We start from the raw sequence: 11,959 nt of genomic DNA, 5'->3' as shown, positions 1-11,959 counted from the left end.
AGTTTAAATCAGCTATTGCTGCTGCAATCAGTTTTCTCAACTTATCAAATATTATTACGCCTGTTTTATTGATTTCTGATATATTCCAATTAAAAACATTTTTCCTCAACCTTATAAGTTGCGCTTCTAATTTTCCTATAATAGCCAGAGAAAGCAAAAAATAAATAAAAAACCTGCAACTTGCGTTGTGGAATGGAATTCAGGAAAAATATGACAGCAAGCATCTCAGGAAATTCCAAGGGAACAATAATTCCACCTTTTAAAATGCACTGGTTTTAGACGTGGCCGGCGGCTGGCAGCTATAACACGAGGTAAGTGCTCCTCAGACAGAGCTCCCAATTTGCTCGACCTGCACCAAATTGCTTAAATAAAAATGCAGGAGTTCCCATGCGGAAACGAATTCGACTGGGAACCATGAGGTTGCGGGTTCCATCCCTGGCCTCGCTCTGTGGGTTAAGGATCCGGCGTTGCCATGATCCGGCCTTGCCATGAGCTGTGGTGTAGATCGCAGACACGGCTCGGATCTGGCGTTGCTGTGGCTGTGGTGTAGCCGGCGGCTACAGCTCCGATTAGAACCCTAGCCTGGGACCCTCCATATGCCGGAGGTGCGGCCCTCAACAGCCAAAAGCCAAAAAAAAAAAAAAAAAAAAAATGCAGATTTTGTGGCCCACGAAAAAGAAGGGTGGGTCCAGGGGTAGGCGGAAGGTGGATTGATGAATATGCATCTAATTAGCATGCATCGAGGACTAACTCTCTGGGTTATGTAAGGTGCGTCGTGTGTTTTATGTGCAACGTCTCATTTGAGGCTGTGTGTACTCAGTACTTACATAATAATCGTAAAAAAATTCGAGAAGTTGAGTACTTGACCAACCCAGAAATGGCCAAGCCAGACCTCTAGGCTCTGCAGCTCCTAACTGCTCTTAAGAAATCTTCCAAAATCTCTAACCAGGCGGTGCACCTCTTAATTCTCCGCGGAGCGGAGTTCACAAGTTCACAGGCTAGTTCACAAGGTAGCCCCCTCCCTGACGCATGTGCGCAGGCGCGGGGCGGCCAGCCGGAGCCGGGCAACGTGGGCACCGCTCTAGCCCGCACGGCGTGGTCGCCAGCATCTCGCTAGTGATGACGCCCGTCCGGGGCGGTGAAGAGGGAAGATGGCGGCGCCCATGGAGGTGGCCGTGTGTACGGACTCAGCGGCCCAGCTGTGGAGCTGCGTCGTGTGGGAGCTGCACTCGGGCGCCAACCTGCTCACGTACCGCGGCGGCCAGGCCGGGCCTCGCGGACTGGCTCTGCTCAATGGCGAGTATCTGCTGGCGGCGCAGCTGGGCAAGAACTACATCAGCGCCTGGGAGCTGCAGAGAAAGGTGCGGTTGCGGGCGCTCCGGCGCAGGAGCCTGGGGTCGAGGGAAGGAGCGGTGGGGTCCGCTCGGACCACGAGCCGGGTTGGGGGTAGGGAGTCTCAGTTAGGGAGCTCTGCGCACGCGCAGGTGTGGGGGCTCTTTTTGGATGTGGGAGGTGCGCGCCCAGGGTGGGTTGGCGCGGTTAGCGCGCTGCGCACGCGCGGAGCTGAGGTCTGTGTCTCCCGGGCTTGGGGGGGCGGGCCTCTGGACCACCAGCTTCGCGCAGGCGGGCAAAGAGGGCTGGGGGTGGGTCCCTTAGGTGCCCTATGCCGGAGCTGGCGCGTTGGGCGGGAATTTTAATTGAAGGGAGTTTGCAGGGGGTCCCGTGGGTATCTTGGGCTTTCAAGGTGAAGGTCCGAGGCCTGGGGAAGCCAGCTGAAAGATAGCCCGGGAGATTCATGTGTTTATTTACCCCCCAACACCATAAAAGACGCTACCTTTTGCCACCAGGGCCCATGGTTTCTCACAAAAACAACCATATGCAGCCCCTGAAGCTGCTTGCCACCTCTTTTTGCCAGCCGACATCCCTTAGGGGCAAGCTCTATGTTCTGACTCTGCTTGGTGTGGTCCATGCACAAACAGAAGTTCTGTTTTAGAGATTTGGAAACTGAGGCTCAAGGCGGGATTGGGGCAAAAGCCCTCCTGGACCCTCTGTGCTTTGCCTATCCCCACACTCACAGGGCCCTCCTGCCCCAAGCCCACACAGGCACTGTCCTGCTTCTGAGTGAACCACAGGCCTCTACCTCTGCCCTGCAAAGCCTCACCTGGAGCAGATTCCCCCTTGCTGAACTGTGAACTAGCTCAAGCTACCTCTTTCCCTGCTCCTCCTTCTAGTCCTCCTGGACTTAGCAGCTGCCCTGGGCACCTGCCCCACTTGCCTCACCCCTGGCTACCTCATTCCATATGGCACTCAGAGGCCTCTTCTGCCTCTAGGACCAGCTTCAGCAGAAGATCATGTGCCCTGGGCCTGTGACCTGTCTCACCACATCGCCCAATGGCCTGTACGTGCTGGCAGGGATCGCAGAGAGCATATACCTGTGGGAGGTAAGCAGAAGAGTACAGAACTAGGGTAGGGGGAAGGTCAGCCTGCAGGTGGACCATGGGGTCAGACCACTGACCGGTTGTCACCAACAGTCTGTTATGTTTGGGGGAAAACTCACCTCACTTCCTGAAGGATCTGAAACCACAGGACACAGCCTGCAGCCACATCTGCCTTTCCCACCTTCAGCCACAGCTGCAGAACATCCTTCTTGCTGCCCCCCCACCCCCGCTCCACAGAAGTAGGCAAAGAGAACTGAGGCTCTGTGGACTGCAAGAGGATACGAAGCTTTGTTATTTAACCCCAGAGCTCTTATACCTTAGGGAGTGACTCTGAAACTAGGAAGCGGTTCTTCAGGCATAGGGAGAGAAACAGAGGCAAGGGGGCACTCTTCACAGGTAGAAAGCCTCCCCTGCCTGCTGTCCGACTGGTGCCGGCGTGTGGGCAGAAACCAGCAGCCCATCTACTGTCAGTAACTGTCATCGGTGGTTTGGCTATCCTTGATGGGGGACAGTCTGTGGTCTGCATCCTTGGTTGGGGTCGCTCTCTTAGAGAATTCCTGGGCAGCATGAGTGGTGACCACAAGGGGGCGCCCCATAGCCAACCAGAGGTCCTTTTCCCCTTATCTCTTCAGGGTGAGCAGGTATGTGTCTGTGTCCAGGTTTTCTTCTTATAAAGACAGAGTTCACCTCACCCCAGCATGACCTCACCTGAGTTGCTTACATCCCCCAAGACAATATTCAAGCGAGGCTGGGATGTCAACACATGTGTCTGGGACATCTTCCCCCCAGCACCACCATGGCCCTTCCCCAGTGTCTCTGCCACCAGGTGCCTCCTCCCCTGGACACTGAGCTTCCCCTCCCCCAGGGTTCACAGCACAAGACACCCTCATCCCTCCTGCCAGCTTGAAAGATGGTGACTTGCCACTGTGACCAATTTGTCGTTGTAGGGAGCTGCCTGCATGTCCTGGGTGTAGCCCATCCTGGAGGGACCCACTCCCTCAGCAGCCTCCCCCTCAGCCTTGTCACTCCCACCCATACCTTCCAGGGGCCTGTGTCACACCACCCCTAGCATCATCTGAATAGGGGACAGGTATGGGCAGGACTGGAGGGGGCACAGCCCAGCCTGCCTCTCCGTTCACTTCAGACACTGCAGGCCTCAAGCCACCAGCCTAAACCCTGGTGCTGCCAGTGTGGGCCGGGCCCTCCCCATGGGCTCCCCTGACCCAGGTGCCCCTCCCATCCCAGGTCTCCACAGGGAATCTCCTGGTCATCCTGAGCCGCCACTACCAGGATGTGTCATGCCTTCAGTTCACAGGGGATAGCAGCCACTTCCTCTCAGGGGGCAAGGACTGCCTGGTGCTGGCCTGGAGCCTCTGCAGGTAGAGTCTCGGCCCTGGCGGGCACCTCATCCCACAATAACATCTGGCTGGGCAAGGCCTTAACCAGAAGAGCAGGGCGCCTGCTCCATAGAAAGGCCATGCCAAGGCCCTGTGGTGGGATGGGGGTCAGGTGGCTGGTGTGAGGAGGACTGGGGCCGTGGGCAGCCTCCCATGAGGAGGGGCCTGGCTGCTGCCCACAGGCAGGGTAGGAGCATGGGGGTGGAGGCCTCCTTCTCCACTGAGGTCTGGCTCCCCCACCCCGACCCCAAGCGTGCTGCAGGCAGACCCCTCCAGGACCCCCGCCCCCCGGCACGTCTGGTCTCGCCACACCCTCCCCATCACAGACCTGCACTGCGGCTTTGGGGGGCCCCTTGCCCGGGTGGCCACTGCCTCACTGGACCAGACAGTGAAGGTAGGACATCTGTGTGCGCGTGCACACACAAACACACACACACAGGCCTGCCCCAGTGTGAGCCCAGCCCAGTGGCTGGCGGGTTGCTGGCCCGCGTGAGCCAGAACACCGCCTCCTCCCTGAGGCTTGCGGCTCCAGACAGCTCTTAATCCCCCTGATGCTTCCATTCTCAAGGACGTCCAGAGGGTGGACAGTCCAGGCCTAAGTTGGCGTGGAAATTCCCACTTGGCTGCCACACATGGCGGCTCCTGGCCAAGTTTTAGGGGAGTCGAGGGCATCCTGGCCCTCAGGTCTTTGTCCCTGGGTGGAGGGGTCCAGGGCTGAGTAGGCGGTGATGGGGGTGGGGGTAAGGTGCTGACTGTGGCTGAAGCAGGCATTGGCGAGGGGTCCCAGGATGAGAACCGGGTCCCGAAACTCTCATGGCCCCAGCTCCTGTCTAAGGTTTCCTGTGGGGCCTGTGGTCTCCTCCTGGGCCACCAGCCCTCAGACGGGTGCCTGCCCGCCCCCAGCTGTGGGAGGTCTCCTCGGGCGAGCTGCTCCTGTCTGTGCTCTTCGACGTGGGCATCATGGCTGTGACCATGGACCTGGCTGAGCATCACATGTTCTGCGGTGGCAGCGACGGCTCCATCTTTCAGGTCGACCTCTGTACCTGGGTGAGTGGCCGTGGGCGGTGGGGGGCTCGGGCTGAGGCAGTGCCATGGCCTCTGCTCACCGGCCCTCCTGGCCTCCGCAGCCTGGGCAGCGAGAGAAGAGCTTCCAGCCGGAGCAGGACAGCGGGAAGGTGTTCAGAGGGCACAGGTGCGGGGATGGGGTTGATGGGACCGGGGTGGAGGGGGGTGTCCCGTGGCCTGGGGTCATTGTGCTGACCTCCCGCAGGCCTGTGCATTCCCAGGACCCAGGTGACCTGCCTGTTGGCATCCTCCATCTGTCAATAGGAACCAGGTGACCTGCTTGTCGGTGTCCACGGACGGCAGTGTGCTGCTCTCGGGCTCCCACGATGAGACCGTGCGACTCTGGGACGTGCAGAGCCAGCAGTGCCTCAGGACCGTGACCCTCAAAGGTGGGCGGGCAGCCCCCGAGGGGTCCTGAGTCCATGTGGCCCTACCTGATGGTCTGCACCATAGCTGGGGCTGGGAGGGAGGACCCACCACAGCTGGGGTAGGGGTGTCAAGGGGAACACCAGGGCCCCAGGGAGGTGGTGTTGAGGCGCCAGGGGCTGGAGGCCTGGGTCCAGGCTGGGTTGAGGTGGGTGGGTCCCGATTGCCGCCTGCCCACCTCAGGCCCGGTGACCAATGCCACCATCATGCTGGCGCCCGTCAGCATGCTGAGCTCCGACTTCAGGCCCAGCCTGCCCCTCCCCCACTTCAACAAGCACCTGCTGGGTGCCGAGCATGGGGATGAGCTGCACCACGGGGGCCTCACGCTGCGCCTGGGCCTCCACCAGCAGGTACGTCTCTTCCCCTCCACCCCGCCCCCACAGGTACTCCCACCCTTGTGCCCCCTGGGGGGACCTGGCCTGGCTCAGACTCCACAGTGTGGCTCTGTGTTCCCTGGGGGTTGGGGTCCTGGCTAGGACCCTCCACAAAGTGGTGGAGCCTCCTCTGACAAGATGCCCCAGATACATGTGTGGAGTTACTCTCTTCAACTGGCCTGGCCCCCATGATGACCTGCCTGTCCTCAGCCGCCCTGGCCTTGCCCACCAGGGCTGTGCTCTGTCCGCGTGTGCCGCGGAATCACACAGGCCTGTGGGGGTGTCCTTAGCCCTCCTCAGGATTTGCTGGCCGAGCACGCTATACCCTGATGGTGTCCAGCCGGAGACGGACAGCCTCTCCATGGCAGCAGGGTCCTTCCATCACGCTGGGTGGCCAGGCCTTCTCCACAGCCTGGAGGCACTAGCTGACTGCCTGGTCGTCTGTTCTAGGACATTTCTGCACATCCCTTGAGGCTTCTCCCCAGGCACATGCCTGCCATGGGGCATAAGCTCCCATCCCCTGGGCCTTGGGGGGCGGTGTCCTGCAGCAGGAAGATTAGAGGAAACAAGCATGAGGCTCTGGGCAGGGCATGGGGTTGATGCTTCATTCTTGACAGCCCCCAGCCAGGCCACCCTTCTCTGAACCTGTCTCACCACCCATCAGGCTGCTGCCAGCACTGCTAGGGAAGACCAGAGCAGCCCGCTGACCACTGATCAGGCTCCTTCTGTTTCAGGGGTCAGAGCCCAGCTATCTGGAGCGGGCAGAGCAGCTGCACTCCGTGATGTGCAGCACAATGGAGAAGGTGGGGACAGGGCCCCCAGATGGGGGGGTTGGGAAGGGCCCAAGGGAGAGGAGGTGGGAGAAGGGGCCCCAAGAGGGTGGGGGCAGGGCTGCCTGCAGTGTCTAGGGCCCCCTCCTGCCCTGAGCACCAGCCCCTCCCGTAGAATGTCCTGGGCGGCCAGGACCAGCTGCGGATCCGCGTGACGGAGCTGGAGGATGAGGTGCGGAATCTGCGCAAGATCAACCGAGATCTGTTTGACTTCTCCACGCACATCATCACACGGCCAGCCAAGTGAGCCCAGCCGCTGGCCTAGGACGGCGCCCGCGGGGTTGCAACCAGGCCAGCAGATCCCAGGGCCAGAGCCCGTCTTCTACCAGTGTCTTACCTTGGACGTTCACTCTGACCAGAAGTCTCCGTCCCTTGTTGACCCACTGTCCTGTCCTGACCTGCCTTGTCATGTTGGTGCTGTTCTTTTTCTAACAAAAGACCTGAAATCCTCGCATCTCAGTCTCCTTGTGCCGCACTGGGCTCAAGATCCTCCTGGCAGGACCTGCCTCAGCTGAATTCAGAGCCATCACAGGGCCCGTGTTTAAAATCTGCTGCCGGGATGCCTGGGTTCTCATGTTTTCACATACCTTCTGTCTTGGCGAGACCAAGGGGCCTGGGCCACCTGTGGACCGCAGCTGGGCAGCCTCGGAGCTGCAGGCTGAGGCCACCAGGGGCAGGAGTGATGTGGGGGGAGCAGTGTAGACACCAGTTCTGCTCTTCTGATGGCCACCCAGCGTGCACCCAGCTGGGGTCAGGGCAGACAGTTCTGGGCCAGGATCCAAGGCAGGACAGGCACCCCACTGCCCAGGGGAGACAGCCATACCACCAGGTGCCAGCCAGCACCTGGAGCCCAGACATGTGGGCTCCGAGGTGACCTGTGGAGCTTTCCAGAAAGTTGCCCCCAAATGACAGCTTGCCTAATGGTCCAAAAAATCCATGTGACTTAGCGGATGCCATAATCACTGTACCTGAAGGCCTTGCTGAGCTTGTGCTTTTAGGGCATCCTTTCCCTGGGCTCTGCCTTTCACCAGCAGCCTAGTCGTTTTGCAGCAGGATGACAGGCAGCGCCTGGGCCCACCCTCGTTGCCCACTCATGGGGGCAGTTACCTGGGGCTGCTAGCTGAGGCGTCTGCTGTCTGGTGGGGTCTGCATTGTAGGTCTTCCCCCCTACACGGTGAGGTTACAGCATGCATGGGGCCCTAGGGCGTCCTAGCAGTGGGGAGGAGGGGCCCACGGCAGCCACAGCACAGAGCTTGGGGCTTGGCGCAGCAGCCAGGGCTCAGGTTTCCCATCTGCAGCCTGGGCCCAGTCCATCCTCACCCCTTGGTCTCCAGAGAGTCTGGAAGATGGGGGAGAGCCTCAGAACTGGCTGAGGGTCCCCAGGGGCCACCTAATCACCCCAGACCCTGATCCTGCTGAGGGTCCCATGTAGCCCCTAGTGCTGTGCCCAGGGCCTGCTGCCCTCTGCCTGGCCACGCAGCCCTGTGCCTTCAGTTGTCTGCACTCCGTGATGAAATTGCTTGAGAGAAGATGCCAGTTCCTAAGGCCCAGATCCTGCTCATTGCGTCCCAGACAGGAGCTGGCAGATGGCCTGGAGATCTCAGCCTCCGTCTGGCAGCCACCTTCCCTGGGCGAGGGGCTGCTGTTCCCACTCTTCTGACCAACCCCCTTCCAAGGAGTCCTAGGGCCAGAGAACCCCCGCAGCACTGCTCTGGACCTTCAGCTGCAGAGTAGGTGCTGGGGGGGTGTCCTCCTGGCACACCCATTCCTCCCTGTGATCAGGGCCAAGGGCACCTTAGTCACTCGTGGCTCCTGCAGGGCTGGGGGTGAGAGTGGTCACTCCTGGGCAGGGCAGGTGGGATCCCCAGCCCCTGGACCTAGCACTGCGATGACTCAGGCCTACAGGACAGTGGGCCTGGCTTGGGGAGAGCCTCCAGTTGAGGTGTAACCATCCCTGCCCACACCGTCCCATGCAGGCCTGCAAGGTCTCCCATCCCCCTTTGCCAGCCACGCCAAGAGGGCTCAGAGGAGGTGGGTCAGCCAGCCAGCCCATGTTGGTGGCAGTGAGGGGTAGAACTTGGTGGCTCCTCCCATTGGACCTGACATCCCTACATGGCCTCAGACAAGCCATACATTAAGACCCAGCATCCTGGAGTTCCCGTCGTGGCGCAGTGGTTAAGGAATCCGACTAGGAACCATGAGGTTGTGGGTTCGGTCCCTGCCCTTGCTCAGTGGGTTAACGATCCGGTGTTGCCGTGAGCTGTGGTGTAGGTTGCAGATGCGGCTCGGATCCCGCGTTGCTGTGGCTCTGGCGTAGGCCGGTGGCTACAGCTCCGATTCAACCCCTAGCCTGGGAACCTCCATATGCCGCAGGAGCGGCCCAAGAACCAAGAAATAGCAACAACAACAACAACAAAAAGACAAAAGACAAAAAAAAAAAAAAAAAAAAAAGACCCAGCACCCTTAGATGTAAAGGGGGGTCTACCTCCTGTGCTTGCAAGGAGCCTCAGGAGCTGGTGTGTGGTGGACAGGTGGGTGGCAAGTGATGAACTCATCCTTGTCCTGCCTCTAAGAATCCAGATAAGCACAATTTGACCCTGACTCCCAGGCCATCACTGATTGCTGTGCACTTTCTGAGAGTTTGTAATCACAGTGACTTGCCTCATACCCAGAGGGACAGCTGTTTAGAAAAACAAAGTGAGTGTCAGGAGGCAGAGGAGAGAATTTTCAAGCCCTTGTGACACTGCCTGATGCGAGTGTGAAATGGTACACATGCTGTGGCAAATAATCTGGAGAGTCCTCGGAGTTCCCAGTGTGGCACAGTGGAAATTAATCCGACTAGAGTCCACAAAGACATGGGGTCGATCCCTGGCCTCGCTTAGTGGGTTAAGGATCAGGTGTTGCTATGAACTCGGGGGTAAGTTGCAGACACGGCTCAGATCCCGTGTTGTTTTGGCTGTGGTATAGAGTGGCAGCTGCAGCTTCAATTGCACTCCTAGCCTGAGAACTTCCATATGCTGTGGGTGCAGCCCAAAAAACAAATCTGGAGAGTCCTCAAAAAATTAAACATGGAATCACACACACTCCAGCAAGCCCACTCCAGGGAGCATCCCCAAAGCAACAGACTTCAGATGTTTGTACAGCTGTGTTCACAGGAGCACAATTCATAACAGCCAAAGGTGGAAGCATGCTAGGTGTCCAAGGACAGGTGATGATGGATGAACAGATGTGGTTCCTCCATAGCAGTGGGATATGACTGAGCCTTAAAAAGGAAGGGGATTCTGATACCTGCTCCAACGTGGATGGATCTTGAGGACATCGAGGACATGAGGAGAGAAGCAGATACAGAAGGACAAACACTGCCTGATCCCACTCTCAGGAGGTCCCTAGAGGAGTCAGAGCCACAGAGACAGGAAGGAGATGGTGGGGCAGGGGCTGCCGGAGGGGAAGGGGAGTCAGTGTTTCATGGAGACAGAGTTTCAGTTTGGGAGGATGAGAAAATTCTGGAGTTGACAGGATGACCGTGTGACAGTGTGAATGCACTTGATTTCACAGAGCTTTGCACTTGAAAAATGGTTAAAATGGTGAACTCTGCGGTATATATATTTTGCTATTAAAATCCTTAGCCTGGGAACTTGCATGTGCCGTGGGTGCGGGCCTAAAAAGACAAAAATAAAAAAATAAAATAAAATAAAGGAGTTCCAGTCGTGGCTCAGGGATTAGCAAACCCAACTAGCATCCATGAGGACATGGGTTCAATCCCTGGCCTCGCTCAGCAGGTTAAAGATCCCGCGTTGCCATGAGCTGTGGTGTAGGTCATGGACGCGGCTCGGATCCTGTGTTGCTGTGGCTGTGGATTAGGCCAAGCAGCTACAGCTCTGATTAGACCCCTAGCCTGGGAACCTCCATATGCCGCGGGTGTGGCCCTAAAACCACAAAAAGACTATAAAAAAGAAAAAAGAAAACGAAAATAAAACCTCCCAAGGGTTCCCTAGTGGCTCGGTGGCTAAGGATCTGGCATTGTCACGGTTGTGGCACAGATTCAATCCCTGGCCTGGGAACTTCCCCATGCAGTGGGGGCAGCCAAAAAAAAAGATTAAACAAAACAAAAAAAAAATTGTTTAATGTGCACGCATGGTACCTGGGAAGTCAGAACTACTGCTCTGGCCCTCGTAAAGATGGAGAATGGAGGCACAGTATCTAGGGAGCCCAGCCAGGTTGCACGTGGACAGAGGCAGTTAGATTCCAGCCTGATAATGGGGAGATAACGGCCAGGTGGCACTCTGGGGAAGGCGAGGGGTGACAGCAGAACCAGAGACATGACAGCTTCAGGGAGTGCCCCTGTGTGAGTCCTGGGGGGCCCAAAGGCGCCATATGGTGCTCAGCTGCCTTCCAGAACCAGCACACAGCAGTTTGTTGACTGACTGGCCGAGCATCTGGTGACGGCCATGTTAGGGTGCAGAAGTGCCCCCCTTGGGATGAGTTCCTATTACTGAGGACTCATGTTGGCAGAGGGACCTTACCCCAAGGTGGGACAGGGCCCAGGCGATCCCTGAAGACACATTTTATCCTGGTGCCTCATCCAGAACAGTGGGGAGGAACAAAGGGGAGCAGTTCCCTTGTGTGACAGTGGCTTCAGGCAGGGAGGGAGCTGGAACCCAGGCCCCTCCCTGTCCTGGGGTTGCTGGTCAGGTGGCTGGACGAGGTGGCCTTGTCAGCTGGAAGCCAGCCACCCAGCCTGCATTAGTCATCCCAAAATTCAATCTATGCTGCTGGCTGGCACTTGGCATTTTTATTCGACTAATGGAGTGTTTTTCCTTCCTCTCTGATACTGGGTCCAAAGGAGATGCTTGGTTGTGTGTGAAAAAAAGCCAACCTTGAGTGTAGACTCACTAGTTAGAGCTGGAATGTTCTGAGCAGAGCTGCTGCCCTGCGCCCTGAGGCATCCTGGGAGAAGCCTGGCTTTCTCTGCTCCCTGAACTGGGATGAGAGAATTCCATGCAGGGAGCTGCTGCTGGGTCCTTACTTGGCCAGTGTTTATTGAGCACCTGCAGCATGCCAGGGCCACAGGAAAGGTTATTTCTGGGGGTAGGTGGGGAGGAGCAGAGAACAGAGGAGACAGCTGGGGAACTGGCAGATGTCATGGAGCTACAGAAGGTTCTGGAGCAGTGGAGGGTGATATAACCGAATGTCCTTGTCTGAACAGTTGCTCAAGCAATAAGCAATTATAGAGCACCTACGGTGTGCAAGCACTCAGAGCAGTTGCCAAGCCGGACCCCCGCGCCTGCCCCCGTCTCCCAGGGTTAGCCACTAAATAATGTAAATAAAGGAACAAAAAAAGGTGAGAGTGTGCTTTCGAGTTAATGTAGGCAGAGGGATGTTCTGCATCCTTCTGGGTGACAAACTGGGGATGTTTTTCAAGCAAGGCC

The 11,959-nt window shown here is 57.8% G+C and overlaps 1 protein-coding gene across 2 annotated transcripts; it reads left to right on the top strand.

Moving 5' to 3' along the window:
• WDR18 (WD repeat domain 18) lies at positions 708-6,984 on the top strand. Of its 2 annotated transcripts, none has more exons than XM_013994806.2 (10): positions 708-1,361; positions 2,331-2,441; positions 3,684-3,817; positions 4,088-4,229; positions 4,739-4,882; positions 4,963-5,027; positions 5,165-5,289; positions 5,510-5,676; positions 6,419-6,503; positions 6,646-6,984. In XM_013994806.2, the coding sequence occupies exons 1-10, from the start codon at positions 1,152-1,154 to the stop codon at positions 6,699-6,701; spliced, it is 1,239 nt and encodes a 412-aa protein (XP_013850260.1). In that variant the 5' UTR covers positions 708-1,151; the 3' UTR covers positions 6,702-6,984. The 2 variants fall into 2 exon arrangements, with proteins under 2 accessions (XP_013850260.1, XP_005661424.2); XM_005661367.3 differs by having other exon boundaries at positions 711-1,361; positions 6,435-6,503.

The sequence above is a fragment of the Sus scrofa genome, chromosome 2 (genome assembly GCF_000003025.6).
Source record: "Sus scrofa isolate TJ Tabasco breed Duroc chromosome 2, Sscrofa11.1, whole genome shotgun sequence".
Lineage (NCBI taxonomy): Eukaryota > Metazoa > Chordata > Mammalia > Artiodactyla > Suidae > Sus > Sus scrofa.
The sequence above is the reverse complement of the archived record's forward strand: the minus strand, read 5'-3'. Positions and strand labels throughout refer to the sequence as shown.

Coding starts and splice junctions, on each gene's coding strand:
- WDR18 (XM_005661367.3), top strand. CDS start 1,152: ATGGCGGCGCCCATGGAGGTGGCCGTGTGTACGGACTCAGCGGCCCAG. Junction 2,442..3,683: donor AGAGCATATACCTGTGGGAG/GTAAGCAGAAGA, acceptor CTCCCATCCCAG/GTCTCCACAGGGAATCTCCT. Junction 4,230..4,738: donor CACTGGACCAGACAGTGAAG/GTAGGACATCTG, acceptor GCCCGCCCCCAG/CTGTGGGAGGTCTCCTCGGG.